Source organism: Rhinoraja longicauda, chromosome 3 (assembly GCF_053455715.1).
Source record: "Rhinoraja longicauda isolate Sanriku21f chromosome 3, sRhiLon1.1, whole genome shotgun sequence".
Lineage (NCBI taxonomy): Eukaryota > Metazoa > Chordata > Chondrichthyes > Rajiformes > Arhynchobatidae > Rhinoraja > Rhinoraja longicauda.
The window spans coordinates 53591265-53614330 of NC_135955.1; the positions used below are offsets into that span (position 1 = coordinate 53591265).

The 23066-nt window shown below is 43.0% G+C and overlaps 1 protein-coding gene across 1 annotated transcript in view; it reads left to right on the forward strand.

Moving 5' to 3' along the window:
• The window catches only part of hsd17b3 (hydroxysteroid (17-beta) dehydrogenase 3), a 45580-nt gene extending 23951 nt beyond the window's left edge, over nucleotides 1-21629 (forward strand). The window contains exons 5-11 of the mRNA XM_078396979.1: nucleotides 1704-1771; nucleotides 4914-4958; nucleotides 6987-7021; nucleotides 10039-10120; nucleotides 10923-10988; nucleotides 21231-21377; nucleotides 21509-21629. Coding sequence (XP_078253105.1) covers nucleotides 1704-1771; nucleotides 4914-4958; nucleotides 6987-7021; nucleotides 10039-10120; nucleotides 10923-10988; nucleotides 21231-21377; nucleotides 21509-21595 — 530 coding nt within the window. The 3' untranslated portion in view covers nucleotides 21596-21629. The remainder of the gene's footprint in view (nucleotides 1-1703; nucleotides 1772-4913; nucleotides 4959-6986; nucleotides 7022-10038; nucleotides 10121-10922; nucleotides 10989-21230; nucleotides 21378-21508) is intronic.
• The last annotated feature ends 1437 nt before the right edge of the window (nucleotides 21630-23066 follow it).

The window sequence follows — 23066 nt, forward strand, 5'->3', positions numbered from 1 at the left end:
CCCCTCCCTCCCGTCTCTACCCCTCTCCCCTCCCCCTCTCCCCCTCTCCCCTCCTCCTCTCCCCTCCCCCTCTCCCCTCCCCCTCTCCCCTCCCCCTCTCCCCCCCTCTCCCCCCCTCTCCCCCCCTCTCTCCCCCCCTCTCTCCCCCCCTCTCTCCCCCCCTCTCTCCCCCCCTCTCTCCCCCCCTCTCTCCCCCCCTCTCTCCCCCCCTCTCTCCCCCCCTCTCTCCCCCCCTCTCTCCCCCCCTCTCTCCCCCCCTCTCTCCCCCCTCTCTCCCCCCCTCTCTCTCCCCCTCTCTCTCCCCCTCTCTCTCCCCCTCTCTCTCCCCCTCTCTCTCCCCCTCTCTCTCCCCCTCTCTCTCCCCCTCTCTCTCCCCCTCTCTCTCCCCCTCTCTCTCCCCCTCTCTCTCCCCCTCTCTCTCCCCCTCTCTCTCCCCCTCTCTCTCCCCCTCTCTCTCCCCCTCTCTCTCCCCCTCTCTCTCCCCCTCTCTCTCCCCCTCTCTCTCCCCCTCTCTCTCCCCCTCTCTCTCCCCCTCTCTCTCCCCCTCTCTCTCCCCCTCTCTCTCCCCCTCTCTCTCCCCCTCTCTCTCCCCCTCTCTCTCCCCCTCTCTCTCCCCCTCTCTCTCCCCCTCTCTCTCCCCCTCTCTCTCCCCCTCTCTCTCCCCCTCTCTCTCTCCCCCCTCTCTCCCCCCTCTCTCCCCCTCTCTCCCCCTCTCTCCCCCCTCTCTCCCCCCTCTCTCCCCCCTCTCTCCCCCCTCTCTCCCCCCTCTCTCCCCCCTCTCTCCCCCCTCTCTCTCCCCCCTCTCTCTCCCCCTCTCTCTCCCCCCTCTCTCTCCCCCCTCTCTCTCCCCCCTCTCTCTCCCCCCTCTCTCTCCCCCCTCTCTCTCCCCCCTCTCTCTCCCCCCACTCTCTGTTCCTCTCTCTCTCTCCCTCTCTCTCTCTTTCTCTTCCTCCCTCTCTCTCTCTTTCTCTTCCTCCCTCTCTCTCTCTTCCTCCCTCTCTCTCTTCATCTTTCTCTTCCTCTCTCTATTAGGATGTTTGTTGGAGGTGAGGTGCATGTTGTGCAAGATTGAGATTTGGGATCTTACCGGTGATTGGCTCTATCATAGACCTATTGGTTAGTACATGCCTTGCATGCAGATTCTTCCCAGATTGAATTTGAACTTATATTTCCCTTAACTAGAGGGGCACATTTTAAGGTGAGAGACGAGAAATTTAAAAGCAGTCTGTGGGGTAAACTTTCCACATAGGGAGTGGTGAATTTTTAAAACAAGCTGCTCGACAAAGTAGTGGTCAGATACCATTAGAATGCTTAAAAGGCATTTGGGTAGGCACTTGGATAGGAAAGATGAAGAGGGATACAGATTTAATGCAGGCAAATGGAATTAGCATAGACAGGCATTGTGGTCAGCATGGACAAAGTTGCTGTAAGGACCTGTTTCTGTGCTGTACTTTTCTATGGCAAATCTATGATTCTATGATTAAGGGTGAGTTCTGGACCTTATTTTGCAGCTGAACGAATCTAAAGATAGATATACAAAATTGCATTATCTGTATTTTATTTATTTAAAAAATAAATATAGCTATCTTTTTCTTGCAGTACATAATGTTGGAATTGAATGGTTCTACAGATGTATATACAAAATTTCATTATCTATATTTTATTCATTTTAAAAAGTAAATATAAATATCTTTTTGTTGCAGTAAACAATGTCGGAATACTCCAGGAACCAAACCCATGTAGATTTCTTGAAATGAATGACATGGATAAGGTGCATCACCTTTTATTGCCTTTTGTACACAGAACAGACAATTCATATTTTAGGGAAGCTATTTTCTATTTCATTCATTCATAATCACCGGATATGCTGATATATTGGTGGCAATAAATGGGTGGCACAGCGGTAGAGTTGCTGCCTTACAGTGTCAGAGATCAGGTTCGATCCTGACTATGGGTGCTGCCTGTACGGAGTTTGTACATTCTCCCTGTGACCACATAGGTTTTCTCCAGGTGCTCTGGTTTCTTTCCAAATTCCAAAGGCGTGCAGGCTTGTGGGTTAATTGGCTTCTGTAAATTGTCCCTGGTGTGTAGGATAAAACTGGTGTATGGGCGATCACTGGTTGGCGTGAACTGGTGGGCCGAAGGGGCTGTTTCCACGCTGTATCTCTAAACCAAAATCTATAAAACTAATGTTACCGCTCAAATAGCAAATGTTAGTTTGAGATTTGCAAGTTAAACTGGTTTTGCTCTTTTAGAGAAAACCATAAAAAAAAGATCTCGTGAAACCCTGAGGATTGGGAAGGTTGGCGTTTTAATGTAATTTGACCAAATTGTGCTGATCGATGGTCAACAGCTCTGGAGGGAACTGCACGTATTGAGCAGTTGTGGCTCAGCATGTCTTGGACTTTGAAAGGTAACAGAGTGGTGCAGCAGGTAGTGCTCCTGCCTCACAGCTCCAGCAGTCTGGGTTTGACCTTGAGCTCTAGTTCTATCATGTACAGTTTGCACTTTCTCCTCGTGATCTGGGTTTCCGCTGGATGCCCCAGTTTCCTCTACAGCTCTAAACATGTGCTGGTTTCTAGGTTAATTGGCTGCTATAAGTTGCCCTCGTGTAGGTGGGGTAGTAGGGAGGAGGTTGATGAGCATATGAGGTAGAATAGGTTACATGGAAACACGGGAGGTGAATGGGTTTCATGGGATTGTTCTGAGAGTTTGCATTGACTCAATGGCCAAAAGGCCATCTTGTACACCATTAGGAAATATGATACGGGAAATTCCAAGCATGGATGCTGAAAGCCTTAAGTCCGACATGCGTTTGACTCTTCTCTCAGCTGCTGGAATCTCTCCGGAGTTTGGCAGTGGTGCAGGTTGGCCTGAAGTGAGGGTCTGCAACCCTGTACATCTGGTCCCCTGCTTCACAGCGCGGGCCTGACCATTCATCTGACCACTGTGACGATAGATGATTGCAGGTAGTCACTTGACCTATTTAATGTTATTTTAATTTATCAACAGTCATTCAGTTCAGACGCAGGGCCTTTATCCCACTGCGTCTGCACCAGACATCAAACACCCACTTACACTAATCAACACCGATCCCATTTTATTTTCTCTGCTTATCATTACCTCCTGCATTCTACCACTCACCTGCACATTAGGGGCAATTGACAATGGCGAATAACCTACCAACCAGCACGGCATTTGATGTTTTGTAGGAAACCAGAGCATGTAGATGAAACCTATGGTGGTCACAGGAAGAATGTGCAATCTCCACACAGACAGCACCTGAGGTCAGGATCAAACTGGGTTACTGGAGTTCTGAATCAACTGCTCTACCACCTGCAACAGCATGCCACTTAAATCTTTTGTTACTCATTTGAATGATTTTTATTTGTTATGTAGTTGAAAATCATTTGGCAATTCTGGGGCAGTGTCTCAGGATACAAGACCTACTCATCACCTGGACTCCCCCCCCCCCCCACCCTTCCAAACGTCTGGGGATCACCTCCTCATTCACCTCCTGGAGCTTGGGCCCCTACTCACTACCTGAAGCCACCCCACCTTATGGGAAGCTGGTGGAAACAGAGTCTGATCTTTCAGCCTTTTGCACCTTGAAGGAGGGTTGACAGTGTTAGTGGGCAGTGAGTCTGGGCAGTGGACTGAATATAAGGTGACTAACTAAGGTGACTAAGGCGAATATAAGGTGAATATAAGGTGACTCACTGTCTAACATTTTATAGAAAATAAATTTAATTAGTCCATTTGTAAAGCAAATCCAAAACAGTTGTTTTTCTTTACTGAGAAGGTTATAAATTATTTGCCTGGACAAGATCATAGAATTATTTTCTTGCACAAATACTAGTGTGAAGGGTTTGATAGAGCACTAGAGTTATACAACATGGAAACAGACCCTTGTCCATGCTGACCAAGTTGCCTAACCGAGCTAGTCTCACTTGCCTGCTCCTGGCTCATATCCCTCCAAAATATTTCCCATCTACGTCCCTGTCCATATGCCTTGTAAATGTTGTAATTGTACCTATCTCTACCATTTACTCTGACAGCTTATTCCATAAACACACCATCCACTGTTTCCCTTTAAAAATGTTCCCCCTCACCTAAAACCTCCAGCTTTAAGACTCGCCTATCCTGAGGAAATAATGTGAGCATTCACAATATCTATGCCCCTTCTGGCTTTATTTATGATTTTATATCATATCATCATATCATATATCTACAGCCGGAAACAGGCCTTTTCGGCCCTCCAAGTCCGTGCCGCCCAGTGATCCCCGTACATTAACACTATCCTACACCCACTAGGGACAATTTTTACATTTACCCAGCCAATTAACCTACATACCTGTACATCTTTGGAGTGTGGGAGGAAACCGAAGATCTCGGAGAAAACCCACGCAGGTCACGGGGAGAACGTACAAACTCCTTACAGTGCAGCACCCGTAGTCAGGATCGAACCTGAGTCTCCGGCGCTGCATTCGCTGTAAAGCAGCAACTCTACCGCTGCGCTACCGTGCCGTTCTTGGTTCTCTGTTCCTGTGTCATGTCTAATTGTTGCAGACGTTTTGGGTGAGATCCCTTCCATAAGTGCTGGGACACTCTGCCGAGTGAGTGCGAGGTTGCAGCACTCTCACACCGATCAACTGATTCCTCAATGAACTGTTACAGGACACATGGAAGCTCACAGAGATCCCGAATCCTGCAACACTTAAGTGGGGAAGGCTGCTTTCAAACCATCTTTGGATTATTATTCTCATTTTGGATTATTACTCTAATTTTACATAGTATTGGGTTTACGAGAACCCAAGGTTAGTTTTGCTGTGTGAAAAATCGAAATTCAGTTACGAATTACAATATCGCCCTAATATAGCATTTGGTAATTTTCTTTTGTCTTTGTGCATTAGACCATCAATGACATGATCGCTGTTAATGTGGTATCTATGGTTAAGGTATGTGGATTGCTACTGACAATTTTATTTTTTCAGTATTCAGCATTTGTGCCAAAGAACGGTTAAAGTAGTATCACAGTAATAGCATCATACAGTATGGAAGCAGGCCCTTTGGCTATGTCAGCCGACATGTACCTACCGATCCATTTCCCATTCCCTACTACCTGGCTTGCAGCCTTCTATGTTCTAGCATTTCAAGTACTCATCTAAGTACTTCTTAAACGTTGTCAGTCTTAGTTGGTGTATTTCAGATTTTAGCCACCCCCTGGGTGAAAAATCTCTTCCTTAAATCCCCTCTAAATTTTCTGACCCCTTACCTTAAACCTGTGCAAAAATAAGAAGAGTTGCTAGAAGAACTCTTATTGAGTTTAGTGGGCCCTTCATCTGGTTGAGATGAAGGGTCTCGACCCAAAAGGTTGACTGCCTATTTCCCATTAAAGATGCCGATCGGTTGAATTCCTCCAGCATCTTTCCTCTTTTTGCTCCAGATTCTGCAATCTCTTGTGCCTCCATTAAACCTATGCCCTCTCGTGATGGGTAATTCTGCTAAGGGGAAATGTTTGTATTTATCCTATCCACCTATGCTCCTCATAATTCTGTGTACCTCGATCACATTCCACCCTTAGTCTTCTTCCCTTCAACAAAAACAAATTCACCCCATCCAATGGTTCAATGGTTCATTGGCTCAATGGCACTTTATTGTCTCTCGTCTCTATCCAGTCTCTCCTCATAATTGAAACATTCCTTCCCAGTTAACGTCATGGTAAATCCACTCTGTAACCTCTCCAGATGAATTAAATCCTTCCCATATTGAGGCTGCCAAATGTACTGCAGTGGTAGTCTAATGAATGATTTGTATAGTAGCACCATAACCTCCCAGCTCTATATTCTATGCCCTGTGCTGCAGCCATCAGCAAATCGTGGCATCTGTTATATTTATTCTATCTGGACATCTGGGCAATTGGAATTGGAATGAATCACTGATCCTGGTGCAATCACTGGAGACTCTCCCCAGCAACATGGTGGCTCAAGCAAAGTACTATCCTAATGACTTGTATAGCAGCCCAATGTGGCACAAACAGATATTCATCACCACTATAAGCCCACACATCTTCCAACTTCTAAACTCCCAGCTCTCACACCGTCTTGTAATGAGGTACATATAATACTTACGACGACTATGCCGGCTCTTAGAACTGTGCAATCAGTCCTTTTTTCCTACTTATTTCCTTGCAACCAATTCTCTCACATGTTTACATTAACATCCTCTGGATTCACCCACTAGCCAACAACACTGGGACTAATCTATAGAAAGTCCCTGTGATGTACCAGGAAACCTAAGCCCTACTGGATAGACAATAGACAATAGACAGGAGTAGGCCATTCAGCCCTTCGAGCCAGCACCACCATTCAATGTGATCATGGCTGATCATTCTCAATCAGTACCCCGTTCCTGCCTTCCCATACCCCCTGACTCTGCTATCCTTAAGAGCTCTATCTAGCTCTCTCTTGAATGCATTCAGAGAATTGGCCTCCACTGCCTTCTGAAGCAGAGAATTCCACAGATTCACAACTCTCTGACTGAAAAAGTTTTTCCTCATCTCCGTTCTAAATGGCCTACCCCTTATTCTTAAACTGTGGCCCCTGGTTCTGGACTCCCCCAACATTGGGAACATGTTTCCTGCCTCTAACGTGTCCAACACCTTAATAATCTTATATGTTTCGATAAGATCCCCTTCGATAAGATGGATAAAAGATAAGCAGTCATAAGTGATGATGCCAATTCTACCCGGATGGCATTGGAAATCAGAAATTAACCCAGCCCATTGGAGCTGCAGGGTAGCACCACCTCCCGTAGCATGCCTGACTCCCCAAATTGATATCCAAATGGCATCATTTAATATCACCAGGACATGCTTCTGCAGCTTAATTGTGGTGATTCTTTGGGAAACATAGTAAAAAAATGGTCCCATTTAAATTGAAAGCATGAAATCTAACGACGCGATAATATTTCACTGTAATTTGCAGATGACTCAACTTGTTTTGCCGATGATGAAAGAACGGTAAGTTAACGGTAAACTGCATCTGCCATGTTTCTGCCCACTCACCCAACCTATCCAAGTCACCCTACAGCCTCTTTGCAACCTCCTCGCAGCTCACACTGCCACTCAGCTTTGTGTCATCCGCAAACCTAAAGATGGATGTTACATTTAATTCCCTCGTCTAAATTGTTTATATATATTGTAAACAACTGGGGTCCCAGCACCGACACTTGCGGCACCCCACTAGTCACTGCCTGCCATTCTGAAATGGACCTGTTAATTCCTACTCTTTGCTTCCTGTCTACCAACCAGTTTTCTATTCATGGTCAATACCATGTGCTCTAATTTTGCACACTAATCTCTTGTATCTTAAGAAATGTTACCATTTTAAAAAATTCACTCTATTGCTTTTAAATCAGTCCATGCTCTGCAATGCTCCAAAATAATTGAGCTTCTCCACTCTTGCTCTCATGTTATCCAGAGCTAACTACCCCTGCTGGCTGCCTACCAGAGCTGCAAACTCTGGGTCTGCCCCACGGAAACTCTCCATCTCTCCTTCCTTCTTAAAGACACTATTTAAAAGCTATCTCTTTGTCTAGTCATTTAGTCAAAAGACTCCTTATGTTGTTCAGATGAATTTTGTTGAGATGACATGGCATGTTGTGCTGTTATAAATGCTATGTAAATGTAAGTATTCATCGTTATCATATCTGGCTGTGGAATAACTGGGTAAATAATGGAAGAAAACACAAAGTCAACAGGTCAGGCGGCAACTGTGGAGGAAAAAGGATAGGCAATAATTGGGGTCAAGACCTTGGCCTGAAGAAGGGTCTCAATCCAAATTGCTGCCAGTCCATTTCCCTCCACAGATATTGCCTGACCCGTTGAGTTCCTCCAGCACTTTGTGTTTTGCTCAAGATTCCAGCATCTGCAGTTTATAGTGCCTCCATGGTGGAGGAATCTGAGCTGCTGACTATTAATTCTGTATGACAAATGCTGTTGCTTGACCAATTGACAGGAGAACTCTCATTAGTGTTGAAAATTATTATATGAGAATAGGGTACTTAGGGCCGATGGCTGGATGTGCCTTTGCTATGTGTTTGAATGGGTTGGCCAATTTGAAGAAGGTTCTCGACCTGAGACATCACCTATCCATGTTCACCAGGGATGCTGCCTGACCTGTTGATTTACTCCAGCATTTTGTGTCCTTTGGTGATTGTTGTATTTTGTCATAGACTTTGGATACAACTTTGGATACAACTGCCTGGCTTCCTAAACCATTTCAGAGCGAAGAGTCAAACATATAATGGTCAGACCTTTACCAATATTTTCTAAAGGAAAAATAGTGTAGATGCTGGAAACTTTATATAAAAACAGAGAACATAATTGGAGAGAACTTTTAGCTTCAGCAGGTGCATTGAGAAACAAATGTAAAGCATAATAAAACCCGGTAGTCATTTTGGCTGGAGTTATGATACATTTTCCATTGTCTATCAAGAGTTTTGGTGGAGCAGCACAAAATCCAAAGAGAACATCCTGTGGCATGATTAGCTACATATCTCACTCAGTTCATAATTGGCCACCTTCAGTGCGGGAAAGTGGACCCTGAACTACAGATATGAAATGCTGACCCAGTTGCATTGTGAATTAAACTATTATTTAATTATTAACTAATTATTGATCTTGCACACAGTTTAATAGCTAGGGTCCTTGCTCAATCTGCCAGCCCTGTCTACACTTACACCCGTGAACCACCCTCATTGTTGCACTTCTCTTCAATAACCTCAACCTTGATGTTCTAACTGTCTAATCAGTTCTAACAATGGCCAAGCCTTAAAGCTTAATTATTTTGTGACAGTACAAATAAAAGAGTCAACTTATTGTTCCACACTCCCAGGTATGAATCACCTCGGATAAGATTTTATTTGGTGAAGCATAGATGTTAATTTTTTTTTTACACAATTTTCCTTGGTCACCTGACTTGTTACCAATTGCAGTTCCTGCGATGCTGTGACATAGTTGCTTCAGTCTGACTGGAATTTGGCCAACACAGACTGACAGAGCTGCATAATTACTTGAAGGATGGGACTCTAGAAAATATTAGATTTCCCATGTTCCACATGAAATGAAATTGCTGTTGCAAGAAACTGATGAAGTCTTGTTCTTTATTCGTATTCAACTGAAACATTAAATGTTAAAGAGAAATACTTCATAAACTCTGTCAAAAAGACAGATTGTTCTGGTGTGCTATATTGCTGACACCTTCTGGCAGGTATGTGATGAGATCATGTAATGTTCTTAAGTCATGGGAGCAGAATTAGGCCATTCAGCCCATTGAATCTACACAATCATTCCATCACGGCTGATCTATCTTTCCCTCTCAACCTCATTCTCCTGCCTTCTCCCCATAAACGTTGACACCTTCACTAATCAAGGGGCTGTTAATCTCGGTTTTAAATATCCCCAATGACTTGGCCTCCACATCCATCTGTGACAATTAATTCCACAGATTCACCACCCTCAGACTAAAAAAGTGTAAATTGTTGCTTAATTAGCTCTCTTGTTCTCATCTAATATCTCACACCTTCAGAGTTGCCAAATGCATGGAATAAATGCAGTGGTCACCTCATTTAAAATGCATTTACAATTTCTCTACCTGCAACTATATGCGTACACATGGAGCAAATATGTAGAATTAAAAGTGTTGCAAGGAGCTAGGTTGTGGAGATATTGAATAAAAATGATAAAATATATGTTGACACACAGTGGAATGGTTACAAGTTTATTTCCAAAGGGAAGATTCAAGAAGGTTTTTAATAGGGAAAGAGAAATTGAAGAGTGAAGAGAGTGTGAAAAGAGGCAGGGATTTTCCTGGGTGGGATTAGCTGAGGAATTCAAAATCGCACAAAATATCTTGCGGCAGATAACTAAGAATTCCATATCACATCTCTTCTAATTCTTTTTTGTCATTGGATATCAAGTGAAAGACGCTTGTTACACATTTAACCACTTTATATTTGGAAATACTATATTTTCAGACAAAAGGGTTTGATCCTGAACATTTCATCTGGAGTGGCGAATTCCCCATGTCCTCTTTACAGTTTGTACTCATCTACTAAGGTGAGGCTCTATACTTTCTATTCTTTTCAAAATGCGGTGTGTTTTTTGCATTCCTCTATTTTGAACCAGGGGTGACAATTCATTAGGAAAGTATTGAAAGTGTAATTAAGGCTGAGCTTCCCATGAACATACTCCTCCTACTCTGTCATTGCAACTTTATCACAGGTAACCAACCAGGTGTTCATTATATTGCACCTTCAGCCACATGAAGGCAGTGGAGCAAAAGCAGCTTTGAAGACCCTGATGGGCTGAAACCCTTATTTGCAATTTTATTGATGTAAATTGATATTGATAATAAACTGTTGAAATAGACAGTAAGTGTAAATGCAAGTTTTCATTTCTGGTTTTAAAGCAAATTATTCTCCAATCTGCTTTCCATTATTTCAGTTGTTTTTAATGAGGAATTAGAATAGGTTCATTCTGAGTGCACAAATGCTGCCCAGAAAATTAAAATAGCCTGGTATCTTTTCTGGGTCCCCATTTGCATTAAGGAAGTCTTCAACTTCCCCTTATTAAATAATTGTGGATACAATTGACGAAGCTTTTGTGAATTATACCTCTACACAGCAAGTTGGTGGAACAACAGTCAGTAGACAAATTCTACATCTGATTTTCAGTTTTATATCTTTGTGCATGTTAAGCCAGATATTCTATAGAATTGTGCATATTGCTTATTGTTTGAGATTTCATTTTAAAATATTATAATAAGGGGAGATTTGTTAAATTGATTTATTTGTTTTAAGTATTCTGGACAATTTTAAAATGTATAAATCACTAGATTTTTCATTAAATGATTTGCCAGATCTTTATGGAAAGATTTTCCAGAGGCTGTCAAGCAGAGTATGGATCAAAGAACATTATTATACAGGTAAGCGTAGATTACCCCTTTGCAGAATTGGTCCACTCAGTTGTGTGTGCTTTGGGAGTGCAGTAGGGGACTGAGAACATTTCCTTGTGGTACACCGATTGAGAATTACTGAGGAGGAAGGCAGAGCTATGGTTGATAGACATGAGTCCCTCTGGGTGTGCCAGAGATGGGTTTAGGGCCAGGGAGATGGCGTCTGCTGCAGACATGTTGTGATGGTAAGCAAACTGCAATGGATCAAGGCTGTCTGGGAGGTTGGAGTTATTGTGCACCATGACCAGCCTCTTGAAGTATTTCATCATAATGACGGATATCAGAGCCACTGAATGGTGTCATTAAGGCACGATACCTTACTTTTCTTTGGCACTAGGATGATAGTGATATTCTTAAAGTAGGAGGGAATCTCAGGTTGGAGTAGGGAGACATTCAAGATGTCTGTGAATACTCCTTCCAGCTGGTCTGTGCAAGTCCTGACGTTGCAGCCAGGGACATCATCTGGGCCAGTTGCTTTCCACGGGTTCAGTCACAGGAAGGCCAGTCTGACACCTGTGACAGTAACTGTGGTACGGACGCACCCGAGGTTGTTTGAGCTCTTGACTTTTTCCACTGTTCTTCTGTTCAAAGCGAGAGTAGAATGTGCTGAGCTCACCGGGGAGGGACATGTTGTTGCCGGCGATACTATCTGAATTTATTTTGTAGGCGGTTGTAGATTGCAAATAATATCACAATTGACGGGTGTCCGTGTGCTTATCCTGGGACTCTAGCTTGCTCTCTCTTGCTATCATTGATGGCTTTGCGAAGGTCATAAATAGATTTCTTCTACCATTCTGGATTGTTTGACTTAAACACTGCAGGCTTGGACTTCACCTGGGAATGGACTTCACAGTTGAATGAATGAATGAATGAATGAATGAATAAGTTTATTGGCCAAGTATGCGCATATACAAGGAATGTGCCTTGGTGCTCCGCTCACAAATGACAACACAAACATACAGTTAACAATTAAGAATAAAGCATAAACACATCAAAACAATAAGGATAAAACATTATGGTCTAAACATGTGGGTGAAAATAAACCAGAGCAAAAAAGAGACTACAGACTTTGGTTATTGAGTAGAACTATCACTCGTGGAAAAAAGCTGTTTTTATGTCTGGCTGTGGCTGCTTTGACAGTCCAGAGGGAAGTGCTTCAAAGAGATTGTGGCCAGGGTGAGAGGGGTCAGAGATTATCTTGCCCGCTCGTTTCCGGGCCCTTGCAGTGTACAGTTCGTCAATGGGGGGAAGGTTGCAGCCAACAACCTTCTCAGCTGTGCGAACGACCCGTTGCAGCCTCCGGATGTCGTGCTTGGTGGCTGAGCCAAACCAGACCATGATGGAGAAGGTGAGGACGGACTCAATGATAGCAGTATAGAATTGGACCATCATTGCCTGTGGCAGATTGTGTTTCTTCAGTTGCCGTAGGAAGTACATCCTCTGTTGGGCCTTTTTGACTGTGGAGTCGATGGTGGCCCCCCATTTAAGGTCCCTGGAGATGATGGTTCAAAGGAACTTAAATGACTCCACAGATGTGACTATGTTGTTGTTGATGGTGAGTGGGGGGAGGGGAGGGGGATCTCTTTGAAAGTCTACAATTAGTTCCACTGTCTTGAGAGCATTGAGCTCCAGGTTGTTGCGATGGCACCAGGACGCCAACTGTGCCACTTCCCCTCTGTAGGCAGATTCCTCCCCAGGCAGTTCATCCATTGTTTCCAATTGGGAAACTCTCGCATTATCCCAACCTCTTCCCAATCAGGCAATCTCAAACTACCCTGACCTAACCTTCAATTTCTCAATCATCACATTTTACCTTTACAGCTGATGCTGATTTAGACACAAGGAACGACAGATGCTGGAATCTTGAGCAAAAATCAAAAGTGCTAATATAGCGTGGAGGCAGGCCCTTCGGACCATCGAGTCCACGGTAACCTGTACACTAGTTCTATATTATCCCACTTTCACATCCTACACACCAGGTGCAAGTTACAGAAGCCAATTAACATACAAACCTGCACATCTTTCGAATGCGGGAGGAAACTGAATGACCACTGGGTCAACAATGGTTGCCTCGCCAACAGTCTGTCTGTCCTTTCCTTCTTTGTGTTTTAATAGTATGTGTTAAATGTATGTTTTTAGCGTTCTTTAGCTTGTTTTATGTGGGGGATGGGGGGCTGTTGGGGGAAACCTTTTCTATTCTCTTACCTTGACGGAAATGCGATTTTTTAACATACGGTATCTCCGTTCGCGCTGCAGCCTAATATCGGGGAGTAGGCGGCCTTTGCTGGAGACCGGCCTTTGAGAGCATCACGCGGGTATCTGTGGACTTACCATCGTGGAGCCCGCAATCCCTTTGCCAGGGATCGATCTCGAAGTTCCAACCGTGGGTGCTTGCGGACTTAACATCACAGAGCCTGGGATCTCCGGTCAGAGGCCGACTTTCGGAACTCCAAGCTGCGAGAGTTTCAACCGTCCCAACGCGGGAGTTTCGATTGCCCCGACGCGGGAACTTCGATTACCCCGACGGATGGTTCGACTGTCCCGACCGCGGGAGAAATAAAGAGGAAGAGAGATTGGATTCTTTTGCCTTCCATCACAGTGAGGAGTATGGGGAATCCGCTGTGGTGGATGTTTATGTTAACTTTTATGTATTAGTGTGTCTTGTTGCTTTTTTTTCGTATGGCTGTATGGTACTTCGCATATCATTGTATTTTCAGTTCTGTCGTTCAACGGTAAAGTAAAACAAACTTTCTGAAAAAGTTTGTAGCTATTGCTTTGTCATTCTCTTTATGAACTACTACACTTTGGACTTTGCACCCAAGAAATTGATTGAAGCATACTCGTCTTAAAATAACCATAATGTTTGATGCCAAACAAATATGCATTCTGCACCATAAGTGTACTACCTGGCAACATTAATAAAAGTAGAAAATGAAACTCCAGCCCCGAAACAGATATTGAATCCATTTTAAGGTAGGCTTGTCCGAATGGACAGCAAGGCAGGCGTGTATCCGAACTAATACTCCATAAAGGGTCTGCAGCAGATGGATGGTAAGATTGTTGAAAATGCTTGTTTAGTTTAGTTTGAGTTGAGATTAGTTTATTATTATTGTCACCAAGATGCAATGAAAAGCTTTTTATTGCGTACTATCCAGTCAAAGACAAGACTATACATGATTACTATCAAGCTGTCCACAGTGTACAGGTACAGGAAAAAGGGTATTACATTTAGTGCAAGATAAAATCCAATTAAAGATGGTTCAAAGGTCTCCAATGAGGTAGATGGGACTGCACTCAAGTTGATGAGAGTACAGATCGTTTGCCTGATAACAGATGGGCAGTAACTGTCCCTAAATCTGGAGCTTTGTGTTTTCAAACTTTTGTACCTCTTGCCTGATGGGAGAGGGGAGAAGAGGGAGTGACTGGGATGAGACTATTTCTTGATTATACTGATGGCTTTGCTGAGGCAGTGTGGTGTAGACTGAGTCAATGGAAGGGAAGTTTGTTTGCAAGACGGTCTGGGCTACGTCAACAACACCCTTTAATTTCTTACCCATGCAGGAGAGTGGCCATAGACCACACTGTTACATTTTTGTGTCACTAGCTATCAAATGAAGAATAGGAATGCGATTACTTCTATTTACAAACTGTAGATTGTTTGCCAGGCATTGGATTATTTCAGGCAAAACTTTTGGGATATTTTGGAAATAATCAAATGTTCTTTCAAATGTTGAAAGGTTTGTAAACATAAATTTTCTTGCACACCCAAAGTTAGTAGGTTAATTGGCCTCTGTAAATTGCTCTTTGTGTGTCGGGAGTAGATGTGAAAGTGGCGTAACATAGAACTAGTGTGAATTGGTGATCGATAGTGTGCGTGCACTTGGTGGGCTGAATGGCCTGTTTCCTTGCTGTATCTTTTAAGAAAGTTAATAGCTAAGTGTTTAATTCCTCATACTAACTGTATAAATTGGCCACCTTCAACATGGTGAGATGTGGCTCCTGGGAAAATGTGCATAAATAAAGAACATAGATTCTATAGAACATAGTCCAACCTGTCAGGCACACTACAATACAAAATGTGAATTTCAAGTCGAAAAACAAATGTGGCTTTTAATCAAAATCAGTAACTAAAATCTTCCTTTACAAATCCAAGGGAAGCAGGAAATAATACTGACTCACTGATTTTACATGGCCATGTTCAGTACAATGGCTCATTTGATATTCCTAAGGATGTAGGCCTCTTCAATATTACTTCTTCATGATTAGTTTAGCGATAGCCTGAAAACAGACCCTTTGGCCCACAAGTCCATGCTGACCACCATCGATGCCTTGTTTACGCTAATTCTATGTTATCCCACTTTCTCATCCACTTGCTGCATGTAGGGGCAATTAGACAAGGCCAATTAACCTACAAACCTGCATGTCATTGGGAGGATGGTGGAGCACTTGGATGAAACCCAGATGGTCAGAGGAAGGAACCACCAATGTATAAAACTCCACACAGAAAGCACTCGAGGTCAGGATCGAACCTGAGTCTGGCCCTGTGAGGTAACACAGCTAGTGATGCTACTTGTACACAGACCACACAGGACCAGAACTTCTCTTGACCAAGAATGATATTTCTGAGATTTCTATAATGTCAGACTACCTGTCCGATTTGCAGCAATGGATGAGCAGAAACTCCTTCCAACAGACTACTGGCAAAACCCAAGCCACAACAGTCCTTGGCATAGATTCAATCTCTCGCCTAACAACCGTCCAAACTTAAATCAAATTGTTTACAAAAGTGGTGTCATATTTTACCCAAAATGAATTTCCAATCTCAGATCCATGCTAGATTCCTAAAGCCCAATTCTATAACCTTGTGTAATCTTCCGGTTCCTTAATGCACGCCGCAGCAACCTCAGGAATTGTCTATTCGATTGCTGCTGCCTCACAGCGCCAGAGACCTGAGTTTGTTCTTGACCTTGGGTGCTGTCTGTGTGGAATTTATAGGTTGGTACATCCTCCTCTCATGTAATTTCTCAATTTCCACCCACAGTAAACTCCAATAGTCCATCCAATAGTCTCTCAGACATGTTCTAAGTTGCACTAGTCCCATTCACCCTTTGCCCCATGACTGACATCTACCTATGTCTAAATAATAAATGTTTGCTTGAAAATACCTGCTTGTTTCTCACTCACTTCACTCTCCTTCTCTGACATGATCATACATGGCGAGAGAAAGCAGCTGCCTAACACATCTGGATACAATCCAGTAATGTGAGTGGAGGGTAATATTTCTGAAAGACCAGCTTTATCAGAGCCTCAGAAGTCTCCCACAAAGGTCAAAGCTTCTGCTTCCAGCACTCGCTGAGAACACGGCTGAGAGAAGGATTAATTGAGTTCAACAGTCAAAAGGATGTAATTAGTGAAAAGGTCGGGTCCAAAAGTATTTCCAGATGCTATTATATCATATTTTTTAAGGGAATCTTCCTAATTCAGGAGTGTATTTGTAGCAGCTACAAAACAAATAGTGTTGCACTCCTGCCATGAAGCAGGCGCTGCACAGCACATTGAATGGTTTATATTGTCATTTTGGCCTAGATGCAGTTACTGCTCCATTTTTATGATTTAAAGTTTTGTTCAAAGAGTGCGAGTTTGGAACTAGGGCAAAGATGTTGGGGAGCTCCATAGGGCTTCTTCCCTATTTTCATTTGTTGATAGGGAGGAGCATTGCCTTCCAAACAAAATGTTGGATCACAAAGATAAGTTTGTTGCTGATGGAAAAAAAAATTCCAGATGCAAGTTATTATTTAAATTCAATGATATTGAGCTTCTAACATTTGCTACAAGCTTAGAAAGATAACAGCCTTGACTGTAGCTTCTGGCACATAGTAGTTTCCAAGTAGTGAAAACGACTAATCCTGGCAGTTTATTGAAGCACATCCTTCATTTCCATATATTCTCGATTCATGAAATTGTACTAACTTCATGCTGGCACAAAATTAGATGATTTAACTCCTGATATTGAGCTATTTCTCACCAGTACAGGGAAATGCAATATAACACAGTCATTGTTTGGCAATCCCTGTTGCTTTATAGTCAAAGCTAGGCAACGACAACAGCAACAAATTCATGGCATTTAATCTGGTTTTTGTTCAGGCACTAAATACATCAAAGTGTAATCAGAACCAAAGTCTACATCTCAGTTTTCCTGAAGGTGCATGCCAAGTAGAAGCACTGGTGAGAAAAAGCAACTCTCAGGTCTGTCGCACAGGAACAAATGAGCAAGAATGTTGCTGGTGTCACAAAATGCTGGAGTAACTCAGCAGGTCAGGCAGCATCTAGGAGAGAAGGAATGGGTGACATTTCGGGTCGAGACCCTTCTGCACATTGCTGGTGTCAGAACAAGGACCAAATTACAGGAATCTTATTGTACATTTTCCTTTTTTTGGGATAAGAATGTGCCAAACACATCTCTTGGCTGGTATGAGCTTTGATACATGGAAACCTTAATTGGCAACATCCACCATTCTTTTTAATAATTCAGCAGTTGTTATCTACCGATGGGTTGTAAGCTGCCCAGGCAAAATATGATTGAATTGGTGTTCAGAGTAAAAGACACTAAAACATCCCATAACAAGGGAGGGAAGAATTGAAAATAATTTATATCACATTAGTATAAATAGCAGGCAATCTAATGCGAATAAAGCCCCCCAGGTCCCCTCATCCCGATGATCTGCATCCTGGGGTTTAAAGGAACTTATTGCAGAAATAGTGAGTACATTTGTTGTAATCGATCAACATTTCCTGGTTTCCTTCTGGATCCCGTATGAATGAAAAACTGCAAAATGTAACGTCATTATTCAAAAGGGAGGGGGCAGAAATCAGGAAACTATTAACTTGTTGGCCTCTATCAATCATTGGAATCCATTATTAAGGTCATATTTACCCAAAAAAAATCATGAGGCAATCAAACAAAGTCAACATAGTTTTATAAAAGGGAAAATCATTTGAACAAATTTGCTTGTGTTCTTTGAGAATGTAACAAACAGGATGGACAAAGTGGAAGCGTTATTCGGATTCCCAGAACGCATTGTGATAAGGTGCCGCATACTTGGCTACTGCACAACGCAAGTGGATTGGCGTTAATATATTGTCTTAGAAAGGTGACACACTAACAAATGAAAAACAGAAAGATGACAGAAATGGATCATTTTAGATTAGCAATCAGCACCTGGTTAGATCCATAAGTGCTGGAGTAACTCAACAGGTCAGGTATCATCCCTGGACAACAGGGATAGGTGATATTTTGGGTAGCATTCTCCCAAAATCTCTCGGCGGCAGCTGGCTTGTCGCCAGCTTATTGTTGCTTATTGTGGTCGCTGTCGCATGCTGTCCCCGGGTTTGATAGGTTATCTTAAGATACATTTAGAAGCACATAATATTAAAATAAATATAGTCATTTCAAAATACCAAAAAATGCTTGTGTTTAACCAATTTATTTACCGCCAGGACATTTGGCAGGTAGATTGGAGGCGGCAGTTTGACGGTCAGGTAAGCGTGGGAATTTTCGCGATGTTTTTGGCCTCAGCCATTACATTTAAAGTGGACTCCAAACCCAGATATTCAACCCAGAAACCAGATATACATCTCCCTTACATTTTCAAAGAATGCCCACACACTTTTCACAAAAATCCACTGAACCACTTTTCATTTTAAAAAAATTTAATATAGCTATTAGTAAACTGGAAGTAAATCTGGTTTATTCCTTGTTACACTGAAGCTTGGTTTTTAAGTAACCCATACAAGGTGTTATAGTTCAAAACTCTCAAGTACTTACCGACTTGTCAGTGATTTCAGCGAAAATTAGGACACCGGAGAAGCATTGACAGCGTGGGAATTTTCGCGATGTTTCAGAAGACGCTGTAATCTCGACCTAACTCGGCATTGTCGTGGTCATTGTCATCAGGTAAAAGAAAAGTTTGGCGATCTGCTACGACTTTGACAGTCGCCGGCAGTGGGACAGGCCCTTTACTCCAGCACTTTGTGTCCTGTAAAAATGGGTTCAGATTAGATCTCCATATTTAAGAAAGGATATTAATGCATTGGAGATAATGCAGATGCAGGCACTCAGTTGATTCTTGTGGTGAAAGGGTTGGCATCTGAAGAAAGATTGAGCAGGCTGGGCGTATACTTCTTGTGGTCTCTAAGAATGAGAGACTATCAAATGTAAATGTAGATTTTGAGGGGAATTGATGGGGTTGATACTGAAATTATGTTTCGCCTGATGGAACGACGCATAATTTCAGAATTAGGAGCCATCCATTTCGGACTGAGATGGGGAAAGTGTCTTCTTTGGGATTCACTATCCATGGAGAGCTATAGAGGCAAAATTATTGAATCTGTTCAAGACCAAGCTTGGCAGACATTTGCATTGCAAGGGATTCAGAGGGAATGGGAAGAGAGCTGGAAAGTGGTATTTAGGTAAGGGTTGGATTAGTCATGATCTGTTTGGCCTACTCTTGCTCTGCCTTCTTATGTTCTTCTGTGTCTTACGTGTGCAGTTTCAGTGAGATTCATTGCACTGATATGTCTTCATAGTTACATGTACTATTCTGGTGATATCCTGGTATCAGTCAAAGGAGAGGTCAAATGAAGAACTCCATTAGGAAATCATTATTGGGACAAATAAAACATTGCACATTGGAAATAGTTAACCAGTCAGGTAGCAACAATCAAGAGAGAAATTGAGTGAACCTGACAGAGTGGTGAGCTTTCATCAGAACTGAGAAAACCTAAGAGCTAAAACTAACTTTGAAGTGCAAAAAAATGGGAAAGAGGCAAGGAGAAGGTTTGCCAGCTCTGATGAAAGGTCATAAATTAAAACTATTCCCTGCACATCTCTCTCCATTAGTGCTGCCTTTGCCACTGTATGTTCCAGAATTTATGATTTATTTCAGATTCCAGCAACTTAAATATTTTACCTTTGGTGACTTGTAGAGCAGTTAAAGGAGGGTTGTACTGGTACCAACTGCATTAAGGATACCTAATCTACATGAAATCTAACAATCTAACAACAGGTCCGTGCCAAGATGGAAGACTGGCAAAAATACCTGGCTTCTTGTAAAGCCTGGAGGGACAATGATAAACCCCACCATAAAATAGTGCCCCACATGAAGCAGTGGGCCAGAGATTCTTGCTTCCACCACCCCCACCACTCTCTGAGTTTCCAATTATGACCATAACACCCCCCCCCCCACAATCACCGCGCCTCCCAAATAACATCTTCCCCCCCTCACAATCACCGCGCCTCCCAAATAACATCTGCCCCCCCTCACAATCACCGCGCCTCCCAAATAACATCTGCCCCCCCTCACAATCACCGCGCCTCCCAAATAACATCTGCCCCCCCCACAATCACCGCGCCTCCCAAATAACATCTGCCCCCCCAACGATCACAGCACCTTCCAGATAACATCTGCCCCCCCCAACGATCACCATGCCTCCCAAATAACATCTGCCCCCCCCCCTCACAATCACCACGCCTCCCAAATAACATCTGCCCCCCCTCCTCCCCCTCACAATCACTGCACCTCCCAAATGTTTCCAACTCGGAATGATGTTTTAAGAATTCAACTCAAAAGTATAATTGTCCAATCTTCAAAGCTCTGGTCAAGTAGGCTGCTTAAAGATACCAATTAGATACCGGAAGTCCAATATTGGTTGCAGTTCAAGTCCATGCATTCACAAATAAGAATTATTTCCGTTGCACCCATTTTTTGGACATGTTTATTTTTTTAATGTTTATTCACAATTATTTTGAAGTCTCACTCTTATTTTGAGCAACAAATGTTGGATTCATTAAGAGGGTTCAGCACACAAACAGGCCTTTGGTCCACCAGCATTAAGTGGCCATTTTTACAGTATCCTTCTCTGATCCATTTTATACTCTGCACACCTCCCATCAATGCCCCATCCCAAGCCACCCACAGATTCCACCACTCAGCTACACTCTTGGAACGTTTCACAGTGGCCAATTAACCTGCCAAGATGGAAACAAACATTATCATAGGGAGAACATGCAAACTTCATATAGACAGCACTGGAAGGTTACGATTGAACCTGGGACGCTGGTGAGGAACTATTCTACTCATTGTGCGAATATTATCCATTACTTTCTGGCAGTTATCTGAATGATCCCTTTCCCCCTCCCTCTTTTTTCCCCAGTGTTTAATGCCCTATGGTGTGGCTACCAAGTTGTCAAAAATTAAGCCTGGAATGAATGTAGAGACTGCTGAAGATTATGCGAGAAAGTCGTTGGATTGTGCCTTCCTTGGGGATCGATGCTGTGGTTGTTTGATATATGAAGTACAGGTAATCATTTCCAGTGAAAATTCATCTTGTTGTCATGTTTGTTGATGGAGTGAGTAATATTTTTTTAATGAGTAATAATTTACACTCTGAATCATATAATCAATTAAACAGCTCTTCATTGTGTTTTTTAGGCCTTTGTTTTGAGAAAAATTCCGCAATGGTTTCTTTTTAGTGATGCATTTCAGAATAAATTTCTAGATTTTGCGAATAGAAAATAATAAACCCTGGAGAACACTCTTCATCCAATCCATTGTGATTTACAGACCACAACGACATTACTACTGGATATAGATTATATCTTTGTTGGACAATATTTGATGTATTTTATCTGATTAAAAAATATTGATCAGACAACTTTTCTTTCATCATTCATGGGATGTTACTCTCTGTAAAGACATTGATCGTCTGATGCATGTACCTGAGGAGACTGATCATTAGTCTCATGAGAGAGAAGTTGAGGAATAGTGCTGGTGGAATCAATAATAATGTGCATCGGAAAGGGAGTGAACGTAAGTGGACACGAGGTGTAATATAGAAACATAGAAACATAGAAAATAGGTGCAGGAGTAGGCCATTGGGCCCTTCGAGCCTGCACCGCCATTCAATATGATCATGGCTGATCATCCAGCTCAGTAACCTGTGCCTGCCTTCTCTCCATACCCCCTGATCCCTTTAGCCACAAGGGCCACATCTAACTCTCTCTTAAATATAGCCAATGAACTGGCCTCAACTACCTTCTGTGGCAGAGAATTCCACAGACTCACCACTCTCTGTGTGAAGAAATGTTTTCTCATCTTGGTCCTAAAAGACTTCCCCCTTATCCTTAAGCTGTGACCCCTGGTTCTGGACTTCCCCAACATCGGGAACAATCTTCCCGCATCTAGCCTCTCCAACCCCTTAAGAATTTTATATGTTTCTATAAGATCCCCCCTCAGTCTTCTAAATTCCAGCGAGTATAAGCCTAGTCTATCCAGTCTTTCTTCATATGAAAGTCCTGCCATCCCAGGGATCAATCTGGTGAACCTTCTCTGTACTCCCTCTAAGGCTAGAATGTCTTTCCTCAGATTAGGAGACCAAAACTGTACACAGTACTCCAGGTGTGGTCTCACCAAGGCCCTGTACAACTGTAGCAGAACCTCCCTGCTCCTATACTCAAATCCTCTTGCTCTGAATGCTAACATACCATTCGCTTTCTTCACTGCTTGCTGCACCTGCACGCTTGCTTTCAATGACTGGTGCACCATGACACCCAGGTCACGTTGCATCTCCCCTTTTCCTAATTTGCCACCATTCAGGTAATACTCTGCTTTCCTGTTCTTGCCGCCAAAGTGGATAACCTCACATTTATCCACATTATATTGCACCATTTACCCACTCGCCTAATCTATCCAAGTCACTCTGCAGCCTCCTAGCATCCTCCTCGCAGCTAACACTGCCACCCAGCTTTGTGTCATCCGCAAACTTAGTGATGTTGCATTCAATTCCCTCGTCCAAATCATTAATATATATTGTAAATAACTGGGGTCCCAGCACTGAGCCTTGCGGTACCCCACTAGTCACTGCCTGCCATTCCGAAAAGGACCCATTTATTCCTACTCTTTGCTTCCTGTCCGCCAACCAATTCTCTATCCACCTCAACACTGAACCCCCAATACCTTGTGCTTTAAGTTGTCTATCTTGGACAATTCA